The sequence below is a fragment of the Oculina patagonica genome, chromosome 3 (assembly GCF_052425735.1).
Source record: "Oculina patagonica isolate OP01 chromosome 3, crgOcupat, whole genome shotgun sequence".
Taxonomy (NCBI): Eukaryota; Metazoa; Cnidaria; class Anthozoa; order Scleractinia; family Oculinidae; genus Oculina; species Oculina patagonica.
Genome location: NC_135760.1, coordinates 16,566,746 through 16,586,458, shown reverse-complemented (window position 1 = coordinate 16,586,458; position 19,713 = coordinate 16,566,746). Strand labels below are relative to the sequence as shown.

The 19,713-nt window shown below is 39.7% G+C and overlaps 1 protein-coding gene and 1 pseudogene across 2 annotated transcripts; both read right to left on the bottom strand.

Moving 5' to 3' along the window:
- Positions 1–30: 30 nt before the first annotated feature.
- Positions 31–5,063, bottom strand: LOC144646964 (uncharacterized; annotated as a pseudogene). Its single transcript, XR_013569497.1, has 5 exons — positions 4,474–5,063; positions 2,796–2,859; positions 2,384–2,470; positions 1,780–1,849; positions 31–524 (listed from the first exon to the last, which is right to left on the bottom strand). The product of XR_013569497.1 is annotated as an uncharacterized LOC144646964 (transcript).
- A 440-nt stretch (positions 5,064–5,503) lies between these two features.
- On the bottom strand, positions 5,504–17,717 carry LOC144646953 (scavenger receptor cysteine-rich domain superfamily protein-like). The gene is made up of 11 exons (XM_078506676.1): positions 17,454–17,717; positions 17,296–17,331; positions 15,869–16,186; positions 14,915–15,226; positions 13,555–13,872; positions 12,152–12,463; positions 9,611–9,952; positions 8,915–9,202; positions 8,165–8,470; positions 7,318–7,629; positions 5,504–6,424 (listed from the first exon to the last, which is right to left on the bottom strand). The coding sequence occupies exons 1-11, from the start codon at positions 17,485–17,487 to the stop codon at positions 6,186–6,188; spliced, it is 2,817 nt and encodes a 938-aa protein (XP_078362802.1). The 5' UTR covers positions 17,488–17,717; the 3' UTR covers positions 5,504–6,185.
- Positions 17,718–19,713: the final 1,996 nt, after the last annotated feature.

Below are 19,713 nucleotides of genomic sequence, written 5' to 3'. Positions count from 1 at the left end.
TTATTATGTTTGATCATCCTTGCTTGACACTTTTAGTGTGGCCTTCCTTGCAGTGTGTTTCGTTTTTGTCATTACACATTCCTGCAAGGCTACTGAAATCAGTTTTGTATTATATAGGAAAAAGAGGCTGACACTTTGCAGTCTTGACAATAATACATGTATATAAATGTAAAAAATGTCTGAGTGATGAATTAAAACAAAATAATATTACTTTATTGGTTGTACTGGCAGAACTAGCCTGTGCTATATGAGCAGGGCCTCTTTGAGTTGCCACAGGGACTCAGTAGTTCATGTGAGATATTTTTGTTCTCAACCTCACAATTGTTTTAGTCTGAACAAGACCCCCAATCTTCCTCTTCTGCAAAACTAAGCAATTCTCAATTTCTTTTTCGCAACCATTCCTGAATTCAAACCAAAACGTCTTTGGTCATTCTTTTAGTCTCTGAGAGGTGATCCTGTGAGCTTTATTTATCTTTGAGACCAAGATTAGCTTGGAAAAATGCTCCATCACCTTGAGTAGCAGTCTGAAATGATAAACAAAAAAAAAAAAAAACTTAAAGCATTACACTGAAGCCAGTAAATAAACATGTACATACAGATGTGTTTTCCTGCGTGTACATTAAAAATTGTGCATAATTACAATTACCGCCGCCTGGTTAGCTCAGTTGGTAGAGCGCCGGACTACTGTGCGGGAGGTCGTGGGTTCCTCCCAGCCGGACCCACTCGTCTTCTGAGGGATGTGCTGCCTTTGTACTACATCTCGTCATTCTGTCTTCTCGGAGGACGATCCGTAGGTCCCTCTCCGTTCTTCAGTCTTCTACGGGGACATTGACCCGCACACTATTCGCAAGGTAGGGCACAAACTCCCTTGTTGTGGTCTGGCCTTCAATTGTATCTTAATACAGTAGTGTGCGCATTTGACATATATTGGAAATGCGCTATATAATCATTATCATTACCATTATCATAATTCTGAAATGTGGTGATAATATTATATGTTTTTCTCTGAAATCCTGGCTTGCAGAGCTTTGTGAATGCAGGTGTCAGATGAGGAGGGGAAGTTGCCAGTTCTGGTGACAGTCAGTAAAATGTTTATGTCACCCTAAGGTGCATCAGAATGAAAGGCTATTGTCATGAGTATACCACACCATAAATTGGGGGGCAAAAATTTGGAATTTTTTTTTTTAAAAAACGCGCATTTTTTTTTTTGTTTTTTTTTTTTTAATTTTTTTTAAAAATTCTCTTTTTTTTTTTTTTTTTTTTTTTGGGGGGCTCTTTTTTTTTGAGAAAAAAAAAAAAAAAAAAAAAAAAAAAAAAAAGGGGAAAAAAAAAAATAATATTTAAATTTTGCCCTTTGTGTCATGGCTGGCTACGTGGTGCAACCGGAGCGTGTGTATATCAACATATTGCCAAAAACGTCGCCACATGATCCCATATGATCCTAGAGCTATTCAATTGAGTTCGCAAAAATTCAAAAGCAATGATGATAAATTCATGCTCGGACCTCAAAAAATTTTTTCTTTTTTTCTCCCCCTCCCCCCCCCCCCCCCCCCCTCTTTTTTTAAAAAAAAAAAGGGGGGGGGGGGGTTATATTGAAGGGGAGAGGGAAAAAATTTCAAAAAAAAAAGAGCAACTCTCAACACTTTTGGCGCTCATTGTAGTCCATGCTTTATAAGAAAAAAAAAATACATCTGAAAATAATCATGAAAAATCTGATACTAGCTGCATATGTAGCATGTAGAAACCATCTGTTAAAGTGGCTTTTATTTACCAACCAACCTTGTTGATAGCTTTATGCCTGTCCCTGCTCACAATCTCTTCTAAGATCTCACCAGTACCTTTGACAAGCCTGTTGCAAAATGTACATCACACAAAGTGATTTTGACGCTGTTTGAGAAACTACAGACATTGTTTAATAAAACAAACTTAGAGACATAAATATACAAATAAACTCCAAGCTGATGTTAATTTTTTTGTCTGGGTGTTTGTGTGACTACAGTACTACTTAAAAGTACATGGTAAATTTCCATTCTTGTGTTATTGGTAGTTAATCAAGTCTGTTGTGAACTGCAACAGCACCATTTAGAAACTGGTAACAGCACTTTGAGTGGTACTGAAAGTTTTTTATTTACAACTTTTTTCGCTTATTTGGTGGGAAAACAAATGTTGATCATTCTTAAAGGTTTTAAGTGCTAGCGGTTTTTTTTTTTTTTTTTTTTTTTTTTCCCCCCCGGATGGGGGGTTTTTTTTTGGAGTTTTTTGGGGTTGTTTTTTTGTTTTTTTTTTTTCCCCTCTACATCCCCCCCAATTAAAAACCGGGGGCCCCCCTGGGGTGCTAGCATGAACAGCAACATGTATGAGCAGTCACTACAGTGCAACTTACCTGTGTCGACCTGTCTCTGGGTCATACACCCTTCTAACCTGGGCTTGCTGTTTTTCATACTCCTCCTTTGTCATGGGGACCATGGGTCTTTTAAAAAAAGGATACAAATGCAATACTTAACGATGAACAGTATACATTCATTTGAGCTTCCAAACTTTGTGGCCGTACAACAGCATCAAATGATGCAGTAAAATAGATGTTTATGAAGAAGGAGGGGGGGGGGCGGGGAGGAGCTTACATGTACCAGTATATGGCACTCGATGGGGATGCTTGCTGTACCTTTTACATTTGACAAAATATAACTGCAAGTTACACTGCTTGATCTTCCAATTCCAACACTGTTGCCTGTAGTAATCCAACATTACTCCAACATTTGTAAGAATCACTTACCGGTACAATATTATTGATTTACCTCTTTTTCGGAACTGCTTCAGATGCAAGCTCAGTTGACTGTGGCTCTCTTGACGTTTCAACTCCTGCATGAAATAAAATCGTAGGAAAACAAAACAGAATAAACAAAATTAGTTAGTTCAATCTAGACCATTCTGGCGCATAAGAACAATTTCTGTAATTAAAAAAGGTTTTTTAGCAGTGAGGATACATGTCTGTTGTGAAGTTGAAAAATTTTTCCCTGGCAAAAAGCGATGTACCATTTACTTAAAGATCCAACTCCCTAATGGATGAAACTTATTCCCTCCCTATGTCAGATTTTTTTGTCAGAACCATTTCACAGGGCTTTCCTACCTACCCTCTTTTAAAAATTAGAGGATTTCTACTGGTCAATTGTTATCAAGAACTTTATCCATTGAGAGGGGTGGGACCGTAAAATTTAATGGAGTATGGGAGATGTACGTGTGGTGACCTAAGGGACCATTCATTATCTATGCCAGGGGGTGGGCTGGCAAGAATAAGGGATGGGTCATGATAAATCCAGGACACTCACGGGGGGTGGGGGGTCATCAGGGAATCTGCATACAAAGAGCAGGGGGGGGGGGGGGCTATTTGTTTTTATGTGTATTTTTGGTTTATTATTTTTGATAAATACATGTACTTTGATTCTTGCTTTCTGATATGAAAATGTTGAGGCTATCTATTTTTCACATTACATGTAGAGGGGTCATGACCTTTCTTCTTTTCCTTGGAATGGGATCAAAAACTTGTTTTGCTTGATGATGGATCTTGCCAGCCCACCCCCTGGCATAAAAATTAATAATGAATGGTCCCTAAAGATTAGCAGGCCAGACTTTAATTTGGCTCAAGTGGTCTGGGTTCAAGCTCTAACTGGTGTCACTATGTTGTGTTCTTGGGCAACCGAGACACTTCATTACTCTGACAGACTTCCCTCTCTCCACCCAGGTATATAAATGGGCACTGGCAAATTTAATACTGGGGATAGCATTGCAATGGTGTCCCAGGTGTGTCCATCCAGAAGGGAGAAGAGTGTCTGTGTCTTCATGGCATTAAAACCGGGATAAACTCCAGTCCTGAGCATGGGCCACTTTTGCCAAATGCAGACGTTGGCAAGCCAAAATAGACTAAGGTTTTCCTCGTTACTGGACCCCACACATTTCTTATGATTCTAGGTAACGGATGGCGTGACTATAATAACCGTATAGTCACGTCATCTTACCAAATTATTATATTCAAGCTTAATATACAATAATGCATCAGTCATTCCAGCAGTACCCATCCCCCCCCCCCGGGCCCCCGGGGCTTTCCTTGTTGCCCGTCCCGGGTGGGGCATTTGCTCCCGGGGCCCCCGGGCATTTGCACTCTTTCACCGTGGGTGGTCGCGTTCGTGGGGCGTTTTTGGCCAGACGTGGACTACGTTACAGATTAGCTGTTCCGTGACTGGAGCTCGTGGATGTTCGTGGATGTTTTTAAGGTATTTTTCTCATTGTTTTCTTCAGCTGAGCACAACTTGTATTTTTCTTATTCACCTATCGAGAGATGAAAACAATTAACCCGGGAGCGGGGCATTTGCCGTTCCTTCTCCCCCCCCGGGTTTGCCAATTTTTTTAGTGCTTGCCCGGGGTTGCCCGGGGGGGGGGGGATGGGCACTGCTGGAATTGACTGATGCATAAGCAGACCTTCTGTTTGATCAATGTTTTCGGCAATATCTTTATCAATACTTTTGACAGCTGCAGCCTTTTCATCTTCTCTCGCCTTACGTTGTTTACGCTTTTTCTCTTTCTTTTCACGTTTCCTCTTTCTCTTTTCCTTCTTTCTCCTCGCTCTATCTTTTTCTTTCCTTTTCTTTTTCTTTCTTGCGTCATCACTGTCACCACAACTCTCGCTGCTACTGTCACTTGCTGAACTACTCTCAACCTTCTTTAGTTTTTCATGTCTCGATTCCTTTTTTTCGCCCCTCTTTTGCAACTTGTTCCGAGGCTTTTCTAGCAGTTTTTCGTGACTTCTCTTCGTCCTCAGAGCTTGCGCTACTCGAATCACTCTCGTGGTTCCTTTTCCTTCTTTTCTTGTCGTTCATGTCTCTGTTAGCTTTCCAAATGTTGCAAACGTTTCTTCTGAAGTTTCCCCTCGATTCTTGACAACAGGACGCTCAGGTAACGACGATTTCCTGGTAAAAATAGTCAAAGCAAGTTTGGGTAAAAACACGACAAAATGGACGCCATTTTGTTTCACGAGTGTGCGAAGGGTCTGGGAAGTAGCGTCCAGTTCTTCTACGGATTTCTCGTTCAGCGGGCCAGCATTAAATTTTTCTTCCAACTGTCCAAGCACACTGCCGACCACAGAAATCAATATTCTTCTTTCTAAATAGGATGTAGAGGCAGAACAACTCATGTGCCTGAATAAGTGTTAAAAATAAAACACCAAATTACTGAAAAAGGTTTTCAACATCATCTGACTCAATCTTCGCGCCAAAATCATTCGTGCTATAAAATGTTTAAATTTAACCAAATCTAGTCCATCCCGGTGGCTGGCTCGGATCATGTAATACCGGGCTGGAAGTCATCTCGGCAAACTTTCGCGGCAAATGGAAAAAATTGCTTATAACCTCAACAAAGATTGACACAAGTTTAAAATTAAATATAACTTTTTATTGGGTTTCTTCAGTTTTACATTGTGGCCTCTCAGGAATTACAGCAAGGCGCCCAAAAGTGTGACCACTTTTAATTTATTCACATTCTTTCGTGCAGATTTTATCCAATCAGAAGTCAACTGCAAGCTATCCACGGCTTTTGATTGGATTAAATCTGCACGAAAGAATGTGAATAAATTAAAAGTGGTCACACTTTTGGGCGCCTTGCTGTAAAGCAGCTATACCGAACACAAGCACAAGTAGAGAACAAAAAGCTCCCATACGCTGTATACTGAAATGCTTCTTAATTCCATTTTAATTCGTTTGTCCACGACTGTGAGACATCCTGACATAACAGAAATGTGATATAAGTAAATTTAACGAAGACTATCGAGAATAAGCAAACAATGACCCCTCATATCAGATTTCTTCGTTTTACGATTAGTCCACGTGAAAAATTGTAACTGACCTGATCTTACCATTTACACGTTAATCTAGGACTCGGTCCCATTCGCTTTTTAATTTGGTATCGTAAGAAAGATTTGATGTGGAAAGGTTAAAAGACGCGTGGCGGATCCAGAGCTACCCAAAGGAGCCTTTTCTCCCTTCTTGCTTCAATAAGGGAAATGTGGTTTGGGGGAAGGGGGGAGTGGATAGAGTGAAGGCGGGCCCTTTCGTGCTCAGTGGGAGAGGTGGGGGGGGGGGGGGGGAGGTTCTTAATCCACCACTGTTAAAAAGGAATGGGACTGAAGTCCGATCCGCTTAAATCTCACTCTCCAGCTTTTGGTACTCGTGCGATGCAAAACCGGAGTCCCCTTCCAAAGCTCTGGAAGTATTTTCAAAAGAAGAATCTTGAGTTTGCAACTCAGTTTCCTGCTCTTTCATATTCGTAGAGAATACTCTCTTCCGCCATTTTAACCAGAAAATGACGACAGAAACGATGCAAAGAGCAAAACCCAAAACTATCACCGCAGGCAGGAGAGACAATCTTTGATCTTCACCTAAAATGAAGCAAACAACAAAAAGAAAGTAACAGTTGGCTAGAAGTATTGCAGGGGATGCTAGTCCATCGCAAGCTGTTCCCCAACATTCTACAACTCCGTCATGATGTGACCCCAAACATTTGCCGATAAAACGTTACTTATACTCCCTATTATTATTCAACAATGCGCGCGCTGCCCATATATGGTCACAATGTTAACGTTATCTGTCATCCGTACATAACAGATATCCTGCGATTCGTAGGTTGCGGTTCGTTCGAATCTTGTAAGCGGTGCATCTACAGTTTTGCTTTCTGCAAAATGTGTTTCGTTGACAATTTGTTGAATAATAAAACAATTATCCTGTCATCTTGCGGAATATCGTCTGATTTAGCCAACTCGGTCTACGGCCTCGTCGGCTAAGTATCAGGCGATATTCCCCATTCGCAGGATATGTTTCTAGTCGAAAGAGGCACTGTGAGAGTAAGCTGCCTTCCCCAAGGACAAAACGCAGTGACCCCAGCGCGCCAGGTATTAACCAGAACCTCCCCATCCAGAGTCCAACGTTTTAACCGAAGGCGACTCAAGAAAAATACATTTGCAAAACAACCGAAAAGTTACTTAGGTGGTAATGAATCGAACTTGAGGTTGATAAAAGCAAATAAGCCCCGTAGCGAGTTTGAAAAGTTGACGTTGGAGCATTAGCCCTTCGTGGTTCATATTGGTTATTTACCTTTATTAACTTCTATGTGATAATCAGCTAAAATGTTTCACTCGCCCGCCGACGCAGCACAACAGTTTACATAGAGTAATAGTTTTTCTACCGACGACTTAAACTCCTTAACACTGTATATACTTTTGTTATAAAAAGAAAAACACAGACGAAGGTTATATTTTCAAGAAATTAATTTTACCGTTGATTTCTTTTCTCTTTGAAAAACGTGCCATTCTTCCACTGTTTCCTGTTACATTCATCCCGAGCTCCACACCGCCAGCCTCGTTTTCAACCTTGCACACGTACAACCCATAGTCCCCTTTGGTCCTGGGTTTGATCACAAGAACGTTGTTGATAATGATGACATCACTGCGGTTCAATGGCTTGCCGTCTTTTGTCCATGTGTATCGAACTGGTCCGTTACTGGACGCATGGCAGAACAGGGTACATTTGGTTTTTCGATCACATGAGATATTGTTGGAAGAAATGTTTCGATCTATTCGAGGCAAGTCTGTGAAAATAGAAAAAAATGTAACTATAAACGTTAGCTCAATGCGCGTTGCGAGTTGTTTCCATTCAATTTTTGAGTGAGGGGTGAAAGTTACTGGTGATTCGATCGAGTACCGGTATTTTTGTCTGGGTTCACCTGCTATAAGAAGACATGGAACGATATTTCCTCACTAGAGGTGGCTTAATCTGTTTCTTGAGTGCACGTGTGTGATTACCAAAGGTGAAATGTATTTTAATATTTATATTTTTACATCTCGCGTTGTCATTAGTAGAAAGTTTGTAAAAATAATTGCTGTTTACGTCTACATGGGTAAAGAACTACTGCCTATATTGACACACACCAATAATGCCTATATCATTTTAATATTACAATTTACCAAAAAAACGCTTATTCCTATAGCTTCTTAAATTTTTAACTTACGTAAACAGTGTAAGACTACTTAGAATCTAGACAGACAGTTTCTATGGTGACTTCAGTAATAACTGGGTTTCGTTTGCATCCCGCATGCGCATGCATAGCCTAAATAAATAAGCACCTTGCTGTCCTTGAGGGCTTAAACCAATGGATGGCATGCTGGGTTCGCTTTTAGCTCCATCGAAAATAGCATAGACTCTGAAATGGTAAATGACCGAGTCATTTAGACCAGTCACTGTTGCGTAAGATTTCTCCACGATGCAGCGACCAGGAGAAGTGCTATTTGTACACACTGCGTCCCTCCATTCTGGAGTTTGATGGAGATTTACTTCCAGCTTGTAAATTGTAGATTGTAACAAAATCGGTGTCCATCCAACAGTGATAGTTCTGGTGGTGTGAGCTTTGAAGAACGGTCGATCAGGAGTTGCTGCAAAAACAAAGACAAGTAAGACTGATTTGACACAAGCTGGCCTCGCGCGGTTACCGTAAATTAAAATTCCGGTTATAATATAAGCCCCTCCCCGCTTATAAGCCCCCCTAGTTATAGGCCCATCTACCTGGATGTTATAGCCCCCCCCCCCCCCCCCCATGGATTTAAGCCCACTCCCCTCTGCTGGATGACAGTAATGAACAGGTCTCAATGATGCTTTATTGTGACTTTTTAACTGAAAAACCGCATATTTCGATCAACACTGCCTTGGCACGTTTCGAAACGTTAAATTTATTCCGCTTATAAGCCCCACAGCATAGAAGCTCCTCCGTTTAAAAGCCCCTTACAAAGCCCAGGGCTTATACAACCTGGCATGCCAGCCCAGTTGTGGCGATCCCAGCATGCTTACAGTATGCGAGTTTGTTCATAGTTTGTACCTACCAAGACTTTTTGTCTTCATAGCTTCTGATGTAGGACTGACAGTCCCGTTGGCCGGTTGAATCCTGAAGAAGTACACGCTCGATGGTAGTAGCCCCTTGACAGTAGCCAGGGTACTGTTTACCACACACGATCCAGCAACCGTGCTCCCATAGCACATCGCTTCTCCCCACTCATGACTGTCATTGCTATAAATCTGTACCCGGTAACTCTTTGATTTGCACGAATTCCATTTCAAATTGATGCTCTGTAAGCCACTTGAGATCATCCTTGGCTTTGCAACGGATGCCACTACAAGGCAATAACAGTCGTAGATGTTCATTTGGGTGGGGAAGGGTAGGGGGGTTATCCTTTATTTATAGACAAATTTTCTAATGTGAAAGAAAGTTTTGATAATTGTTTAAAACAATCGTGAATGTGTTTGCGTGCTTCAATAATTCGAGGCCTAATAAGATAAGAGAAGACAAGACAACTGCGAAGACGAAGACGCAGACGAAGACGAAGACGAAGACGAAGACGAAAACGAAGACGAAGACGAAGACGAAGACGAAGACGAAGACGAAGACAAGACAAGATTATGTACAACTTTGCTCCGCAAACTCTACACGAAATCAAACTGGATCTCGCCTGGGCACGTGGCCGGCAAAATTAAAACCTCGCTTCGCGATTCAGCGAGCACTAATCTAACACTTTCAATACCTTGATGGCTGCAAACTACACTTGCATCTTCAATATGGTTGCAGGAATTCTGAGCCCATCCGCTGTGCCTGCATTCCAATAACGAGAACTCGCTCCCCACACACTGTACGTAGCTGAGCCAGACCGCCCCTCCTTTAGTAATTGTTCGTGCCAGTTTGTGTAACACGCTCTGGGGTTCTCGGAGAGGATCACTTGCTGCCTCGGCATTCTCATATCCTAAGTGACGGCAAGCCACGTTTGCGTCTTGCAGATCCCAATGATAACTGCACACTGTTCCCCAAATTCCGTTGTGCAGAACTTCAACCTGTCCTCTGTATGGAACATTTCCATAAGTCAGCCGCACTAACGAAAACAAGACAAAGTCAAATCAGACAAAAATCAATCAAACAAGCAAAAACAAGACAAGAAAAAAAGTCAAATACAGTGCGACCTCTCTATTATTTAAATTTTATAGTCTAATTTTTGTATTTTTATTGAATAGATAATCATATTTAATTTTTTTACATTGTAACTTTTAGAATACACGTTCACTTTTAAACGAGCCCCAGGCTCATTGGTGACATGTGTTTAAATAAAGTTCTACTACTACTACTACTAAGCGGCCACCCTCCATTAAGCGGCCACTTTCCAAAGTCCCGATTTATTTGTCACCAAACTGCTGCATTTGATACCTCTATTCAACGGCCACCTCTATTAAGCGGCCGCGGCCACCTTTTTGCTGTCGCAAGTGTACTATTTATATGGTTTTTTACCTCCATTAAGCGGCCAGCAAATTCAGTCTTTCCAAACGAAATGGAGACAGATGATTTATATCGTCCGTGAAATATCTTGAGCTAAATTTTTTCACGTACTAACTGTTGATGCAAAAAGGCCTAAGAAACTTGTCAACGATGTTTTGCATATTTTTCTGTACATTATTAACCCGAAAAAATGCTATACATTTCAACTACGTGCCCTCTGTGTTAGAGCTAGAACTATTCATGGGCTGGAAATGCACTTGATGTTTTGTTACAATGAATTTTGGATTTATCTTTATATATGTTCACCTTTTAAAAGCATTTTGGTATATAGAGTCAATGAAAACATGTTTACTGCCATTCCTATCCAATTTATATTGTCCCTTTATTAAGTGGCCAACCTCTATTAAGCGGCCACTTTTCAAAATCCCGAGGGTGGCCGCTTAATAGAGGTCGGACTGTAGAAAGAAATATTTGTAAAGCCATATCATATACATATCTAAACTAAACTTCTTTCACTCACAACATGATTTCGAACTTCTTACTAGACTGCAGTTCAGGCCTCTATCTGCGACGCTAGCATATACTCTCCCCAATACCTTTGTTTGACAGTTAAGGACGAAAATGGAATACCTGCCTAGCTCTCCACCCTTACAAAAACATTAATCCATGCCCAGCTTCACTAGGTCCTGCCAGTGAAGTGTCTCTGGTGATAAATTTTAAGTTTACTGCGTGTTAGTAAATTACCCACCCATAATTTCGTTGGCGGATCTAGCATACACAATGTGTTTGATAACAAATTAAGAGGGGACAAGAGGACCTTTATGCAGTAACTAAGTATGTGTACATGCCTAACAAGTTATCGTGCATATACATAACCTGTATTTGAAGTAGCAGAAACACCTTCGCTAGCTAAAGACAAAATTGAGTTAAGCATGTAAATCCGGGTAAACATATATTTATATTTAAAGGAGCTCCGTCACGGGGATTTTGCAAAGTTTCGGTCTTGCATGTAACCTTTCTGAAATTAGTGGTAGGCAAGTTATATATATATTAACTCATGAAAAACCTATATCTTTGAAAATCTAAAGGAACGTATAACCCTAATTTGCGGATAGAAATCAAGCTACAGTTACAAATATCGATTTTTCTGAAGACATGCGAATACAACTTGAAAAGTTTATCCTTAACTTTTCAAGTTGCAATCCATTCCCATCCTAGCCATCCGCATCCAAAGACCCTTGTTTTAAGTTTCAGTGTTCTAATATAGTAATTGCTTATAAAAAAGTGAAACATTATTTTTAGGTTTCCCACGAAACAAATATAAATTTGGCTGTTCAAAAATCTGTTAAAATCCGTGATAAAATGACGTCAAAGGCTCCAAATACCTCACGGGTTGAACGTCATTTTCTCCCTATTCGCAACCAAGCCTTGGAACAAGGTTTTTTAATGGCGGCCGTAAATTATCGGAAATAAACGTTAAAATAAAACGACTTCTGATGTTCGTAATGGATTGAAAATTGGCAAGGTAAATAAGAAAGTCTAATTGTACACGAAAATGTAAAAAAATGGAAATCGAAAATTTGATCATAGTGGCACTTTACAGCAAGGCGCCCAAAAGTGTGACCACTTTTAATTTATTCACATTCTTTCGTGCAGATTTAATCCAATCAAAAGCCGTGGATAGCTTGCAGTTGACTTTTGATTGGATTAAATCTGCACGAAAGAATGTGAATAAATTAAAAGTGGTCACACTTTTGGGCGCCTTGCTGTAAGTCATGATGACTTAAAAGTTTATTCCTACCTTCTGGTCCATTGCATGCAACAATCGCTTGCTCGTTGCTTGGGCAGCGTTGTCTCCTCCATCCGTCATGTGCACATAAGAACAGTGACCCTTCGTTCCCAACACACCGCACGTTATTTAGCCAAGTTGTGGTGTTGTCCCACTCAACAACTACTTGGCCGTGAGATGGATATGAGCCTGTGTAGCCCATCATCTTGCAAACCACATCAGCATCTTGTCTGCTCCAATTGTTATCACAAACATATCCCCAGGTGTTGTTGAGGTAAACTTGTACCAGACCTTCTCGTGATGAAGGTCCATTTACTAAACGAACTATAGAAACGTCCAAAATTAGTTAAAGACGAAAATATAGCTTCACTTTTTTCTTTTTCAGGGAGAGTAACAAAAGTAAGGCGTTTTTTACTTGCCACCATATCATCAAGGGCGTCGACTCCATACCCCATGCAACATTGATGCTCCACAAATATTACTGAAAAATTGCACGTTATAAAAATTAAGAACCACTTGACTACACGAGGCCATGACACAGGGTCTGGAAGGGTATTTAATTTCGGGATCCGGGATTTGACCAAAATACAGTGCGGGATTCGGGAAAATGCAAAATATCTTGACGGGATTCGGGATTTGACTGCTCTCCGGGTAGTGGGATAAGCTAAAATTTAGGAACGGGATGCGGGATTTTTAGCCTCTTCGTCGGGAATTTAGGAAGTCGTCACAACACAAATGGACGTTCAAGCAGCTAACGCGAATCAACCGGGCGAGCACATGGAGTCTGTTTCAGATAAGTAGCGATAGAAACTGTTCCTGTAAACTTCAATCTTGCTTTTTCATCATACTGAGGTATGAAAATTTATTTCTTTTTTTGCACACGTTAGTTCAAGATTTCAAACGAAAGCGCTAATCTGCATCTCACATTTATTAGCTTTTGCAGAAATTAATCTTCTCTGATGTATTTTTGGGGAGAGAAAAAAAAACGGGATTCGGAATTGATCACATATTGACTAATAAATAAAAAGAAACTGTATTGAAGTGATGGTTTCTAATGTACAACTGACAGTACTTGCAAAAAAGATACAAAACCCAATACTGAGTCTGGAAAGTGAGGTGATGATTAAAATGGACTGCAAATCGATGGACAAACTCGAGATTTACTTTTCATATTTAGATCAGCTCTAAGATGTTGTTGCAACATGGATGCGACATGTAAATTTGTCTGAGTAAGAATCATCAATCTGTTATTGCATCTCAAGTTGATTGCAATTTGTCGAAATTTAGAAAATACCCAGTGACACTGCTTCTTAAAAAACAATCAGGCTTATAAACAAGTCCTAGCCTATTAATGTACAGACAAAAATTTTAATATAAAGACAAGACAAAATAACATTACGGCAAGATAAAGATACCTGTATGGATGCAAACTGCACTTGCATCTCGGTAGTGATGAAAAAGTGGGCAGGAACTGATTCCCCATCCGTTAAAGAAACAATCTGCGATTGAGCTTTCATCTCCTGTGCACTGAACGTGAGTCATCCATATTACTCCTTCCCCTTTGCCAAACGCTGACCATGGACGTGCTGCCACCGCTCCGTCGAAGCCCAGCTGGCGACAAATCACTCTGGCGCTTTGAAGATTCCACCACTCGTCGCAAACTGTTCCCCAGAGGCCACTGTAGAATATTTCAACCCGACCATAGAAGGTAGAATCTCCACCAGACAATCGGACTGTTAAAGAGATTGGTAGAGACACAACTAAATTTGTATTTTCAGCATTCTTTATCGTTTTACTCACGATGAAGAATCTTTAATTAATTGAGTTTTAGAAGTCAAGCGAGAACTAAGCCATATCCTCGTGTTGTGTTAATTGCATTAAGGGATTTCGGACCTTTCGTGAAATGGGCATTTCGTTACGAAGTTCGTCATGAACAATTTCTATACTCGTAAGTGAAAACTATGTTGGTTAAATAAACTGACAGAGTCAGCAAGCATAAGATCTTTGTGATGAATCCCCTTTCTAGAACGTCAATTTAAAGTTTTAATATTAATATAATATTAACCACTCCCTACCGTTCACCATTACAAAGATGGTAAGCCACAACCAAACAAGCAATTATTCTGCTGTACCTGTAAATTTTGGGAGAATCAATACTCTCATGCCCCACATTAACTTTGCTAATTGATTTATGATTCGAAATATAATAAGGTCCACCCTAAAAAAGCCCTCCTCAAAAGATCTTTTAAAAGACATACCCTCCTCCCCCGTGGGCTTAAAGATAACCTATACCTACATTCCTAAAGACGTTCTTCTTCTTCAATAAGACTTTAAGGGAGAGAAATGGCAACGACAGTCAGATCGATTGCACCGCCGATCGTGGCGCACACGATCAATATGCTAACGAGAAGGGTGGTTACTGAGTATTTTTTTTTTTTTTTAAAATATTTTTTCCCCCCGGGATATTTTTTTTTTTAAAAAATTGCAAAAAAAAAAAAAAAAAAAAAAAAAAAAAAAAAAAAAAAATTTTTTTAAAAAAAAAAAAAAAATAAATTAATTATATTTAAAAATTTAAAAAAAAAAAAAATATTTTTTTAAAAACACCACCCCCTTTATATTTAAAATTTTTTAAAAAAAACAAAAATCACCCCATATTCTTATAAAATAGATTCTTTTAAAATAAAAAGAGTTATAGTAAGTATGTCTAGGAAAGAAAAGGATAAGAAGTAATAACTCAGCATATATTTTGGGCGAAACTGTTAAAGGTTTGAATACCTTGTGGCTTTATGCACCTCACACCAGACTTTTTGTTGTTTAGACAGCTTTGAGATCCCCAGCCATCATGGGTGCAAGAAAAGAGGGAACTCTCATTTCCAGCGCATCGGGGATTGTTCAACCACGTTGCTCCTTTGCTGACGTCTATAGCTGTGCTCGTATAAAACGTAGAAGAGCCCGTGAAACCAAGTTCTCTACAAACCACATCAGCACCTTGGTTGTTCCACTGGTCGTCGCACACCCAGCCCCACGTCTTGTTGTAATAAACTTGCACCAGTCCCTCTCTTCTTGATGGCCCTCCAACCAAACGAACTGCATGCAAAATATAAAGTTCATCCGGGAAAAGACCGAGTATGCTAAATTGCAATCTGCGTAAAGTTTTACAATGCATCATTTTTCATTATCCTCTTTCGTTTTGTAATAAATATGCCTAAAACAGACTACATGTCCAGTAGAAACTCGAGTTTCTCGAACCCTCGGTTTCTCTAAACTCCCAATTTTTCTAACCAATTTTCGTTTCCCTTGGATAGTACTTCTCTATAATTTTACACTTGGTCTCTCGAACCTCTCGATTTCTCGAAGCAATTTTCATTTTCCTTGGATAGTACACTGTAATTTTACACCCGATCTCTCGAATTAATTTAGATTTTAAGTTTTTAATTTCGTGAAATAACTGTAAACTAGCCGTAAAGCTAAGCTTATTTCACTTTAATAAAGTTTCGTATCGATCGTATCGTATCGAACCTCCCGATTTCTCGAAACAATTCTCGTTTACCCTGGAGGCTCGAGAAATTGGGGTTCTACTGCACGTGTAAACCAAACGATGCCTTCGTTGATATCAATTAAAGAGAACCTGTTAGAAAAATATACGAAACATTTATTTTGCCTAAGTTATTAAAACACCTCACTTCAAATGTTTGACATAATTAATCTGGCCACACTTGTTGCCCTCACCTGACGGATTGCAAACAACACTTGCGTCTTCTTTATGAGAACAGTTAACTGCTATCCCCCATCCGTCATGTGTACAATCTGTTATGGCACTCTCATTTCCAACGCATTGTACTTTATTCATCCATATTTTCCCTGTTCCTTCTCCAAACGAAGATTTCGAAGTGGGTGCTGCCTTGGCTCCATCGTACCCCAGTTGGTGGCAAACAATGTTCGCGTCCTCTAAATCCCATTCAGTTTCACACACCGTTCCCCACTCTCCATTGTGCATCACTTCTACACGGCCCTGGGAGGCTATGGTTCCATTGCTGACTAGTCGAACTTGTAGTAGAAAATGAGAACGGAATTGTAGATAAACAACTTTAAAAGTCAGTTGTCTATAAGCTGATAAATTATGTTTAATTTGTCTCCCAACTTCAACTTTCAATACCGAGTTTCTGTTAAATTGGTGAGCTGTAATATGCTGGTTAGGTTTTCGCTGTTTGTTTTTGAACATATTTGTGATGTTTGTGGAGTGGTTATGGCCAAGTATGTTTTCAAATAAAAACATTTGAAACATTTGAAGTATACTCATGATATATAAATGTATGGTTTCGCTTTTAGATATTTACGATTCAGCAAGCTTTCTGTAAGCTACTTAGAACATTTACGCTGACTTCTAATTTTCTTCAACGGCAATCATTTGAAATATCTTGATGTCAACTCAGTTCCTTTTCATTAGGCGAAAACGTCATACGAAAAACGTTTAGTTGAAAAGAAGTAAAAAGAAAAGCAAAGGTCGAGATCGGGGAAAAAATAGCATTGTGATGACAGCTGGAAGTACATACGTTGAAAGCAAATAGATTAATTGGAACCTTCGCTTTACTGGGGAAACCTCATGTTAAAGGACAAGTCGGGACATTTAACTGGGATAGTTCTTCGTAGTCTCTGCCCGGGCATATTACGTCATACTTTAAACCTTTCACTCTCAAGAAAATGAAAAACAGTTTCAATTTAATATTTTTAAAGCATGGAGGGGAACAACAGTACTTCTGATAAATAGCTTTCATTCGAATGTTCACAAAAATGTGGGTTTTATTCATAGACTTGAGTTAATTTGCTCAAGGTTTAGATCATGTAAAGGGTGAAGAGAAGTCCCGATGTGCAGCCGACTCTCTTTCATAAACGAACGCTAACATCATTTCTGAAGTCCACTTTCAACTAAAACATTGATTCACAGTATAAAGAAAGCCTTTCTAGAGCTCGAATCTTCCATAAAGAAGCCTTTCTTGAGCTAGTACCTTCCATAAACAGCACCGTCTCTTAAGCAGAAACGAAATCGAACCTCACAAGGATATCCACTCATTGGAGATTTTACTAAAACCCATTTGTTGCTTTTCATAAACTTGAAATATTTTTACTGTTGAATTAACTAATTGCGAACAACTTACCTTTATCCTCTGCTTTCAGTGTCAACAACAGAACACCTTGAAAACGAAATAAGTTGAAAAGGCCAAAGAAAAGGTATTTTAGAAGCAAAATACCTTTACCTTTACAAACAGAAAATGTGGTATTTAACAAAACCAACATAACACAACTCAGGTTTTACCTTGCACTAGAAATGAAATTACACTGATGCTCATGTTGGGCCAACGAGTTGAGATACAAGAAAGGTTGTCTTGCTCGATGCTAGGCTAAGAAGTGACTGCTGCTTCTCTGTGCAGTTTTAGAATTAAATTGTACCAGCGAGGAAAAAGAAATACGCTGAGCTTAAACGCAGCTCTTAAAGGTAAAAGCAGTCTAATAAATAAATTGAAAACTTTTGCTTTCAAAACTCTGTAACGAAAACCTCATTTTTCTTGCTAGTTTTCTCATTCAACTCCACTGGAATCATATCAGCAACGGAAACGTTTATTCGAATCCAAAAGCGTTAAAAATGCTTAGTACCGAACCATTTGAAACAATAGGTTTCTTTCGATATATTAAAATTCAGCTTGGTAGCGAGGCCAAAAAGACACAAACAAAAAAATTTTTACAAGCATGTTTATTCATTTTGTTTGTTTGTGTCCTCTAGGTCTCGCTACCAAGCCGAATTTTAATATATCGAAAGAAGTTCTGAATAATCTTTTAGCCACTTTTCGTTTTTACTTGCCAGACCAGATGTCTCCACTTGTCCAAAATCAACAATAGAAAAACTGCTACAGCACTACGATACTTGTAATGGTAATTTCCTCGTGGTTGCGTACTTTCAGGTTATACTGTCGTTTCGTCAACAAACTAAAGTTGTACAATGATTGGCGTTTCTAGGTGACAGGTGACAATTTAGATAGATCGTCCCCTGATCCCACACATCTTCTATCTTCTCCTCCCCACTTCTCTTCTTCTGAGGGCACGGTCAATCCTCATCTTGTCTGCTCTCTCTCCTCTCCGCCCACCCACGAACCTTCGTGAGTTTAATTTCGCGGCGAGACGAACGAACCCATGACAGTTTTGCTCTCCAAAATCGATGTAGTTGCTCACCAACCGTTGTAAATTTGAAAGGGAAAATTAACAGTGGAATTAAAGGCTTTGAAGTTCTCTAAAGGCGAGTATTGATTATCTTTATTGACAATAATAATAATAAAAGAGATTCAGGTCACCGATGACAGCAACAGTGCCTTTCTGGAGAGAGGCCCAATTGCAAATATGGCTTAATTCGACGACGTCCTCAAGTGCGAGCTGGTAGTTTCCAGTTAGCGCTCTCGGTGGTCGGTACATTCCAATCATAACCATCTCCTTTCTACCGACTGTAATCTCCAGCGCGATGAAGTAATGGTTTTATGGCCGTGGTTTGTCGATCGTTGTTTGTGCATTCGCACTGATTTTCACGCCGGTTAACTGCAAGTCGCCGCTTTACAGACTCGATTTTTCCTTTCAAACACCTTCCTTCCCTGCTACTTTTCTCCACAACCGAATACTGCTTATCGCCATTCAAGAAAATGAGATGCTTTTTTAAAAAACAGTCAAACTAATTCTCGCAATATTGTGCCGTGTGCAGACGATCAAACTACACATTTCAGCTTTATTCAGTTTCACTTTCGCAAACTTTTTTATATCAAAACAGAATACTGTGGGAATCAACACAGAGGTTTTTGACTCGTAAAATACAAATGTAAATAGCTGGAAAATGTGTGTTGTAAGTGCTTTCCAGTCCGGAAAATAAGTTTAAATAAACTCGCAAGCCGAAATGGAGTTAAAAGTATTTCGCGACTCGTTGATTTTTTATGCTCTGTTTTGGTTCTACATTGGGCTTTTTTATTATTTTCTTGAGTGCTGTTAATTTTAGCCAATTAATTTTGTTTGGCAGTAATTAAGCTCTTACAGCAAACAGATATTTCTTCATTCTTGCCGTAGCTTATAGCGATCGACTCAACATTGGATGATCACTGTCATCGCAACTCTCGCTGCTACTGTCACTTGTTGAACTACTCTCGATCCTTTTGAGTTTATCATGTCTCGATTCTTTTCTTCGCCTCTCTTTTGTTTCTTGTCGTGATTCTAAGGCTTTTCTAGCAGTTTTATGTGAGTTTCCTTCGTCTTCAGAGCTTGCGCTACTCGAATCACTCTCGTGTTTCCTTTTCCTTCTTTTCTTGTCGTTCATTTCTCGGTTAGCTTTCCAAATGTTGCAAACGTTTCTTCTGAAGTTTCCCCTCGATTCTTGACAACAGGACGCTAAGGTAACGACGATTTACCGGTAAAAACATTCAAAATATAAAGTTTGTATTAAAAACTACGACAAAATGGACGCCATTTTGTTTCAGGAGTGTGCGAAGGCCTGGGAAGCAGCGTCCAGTCCAGATCGCGTCCAGTGACCGTGTAGGGGACGGAGG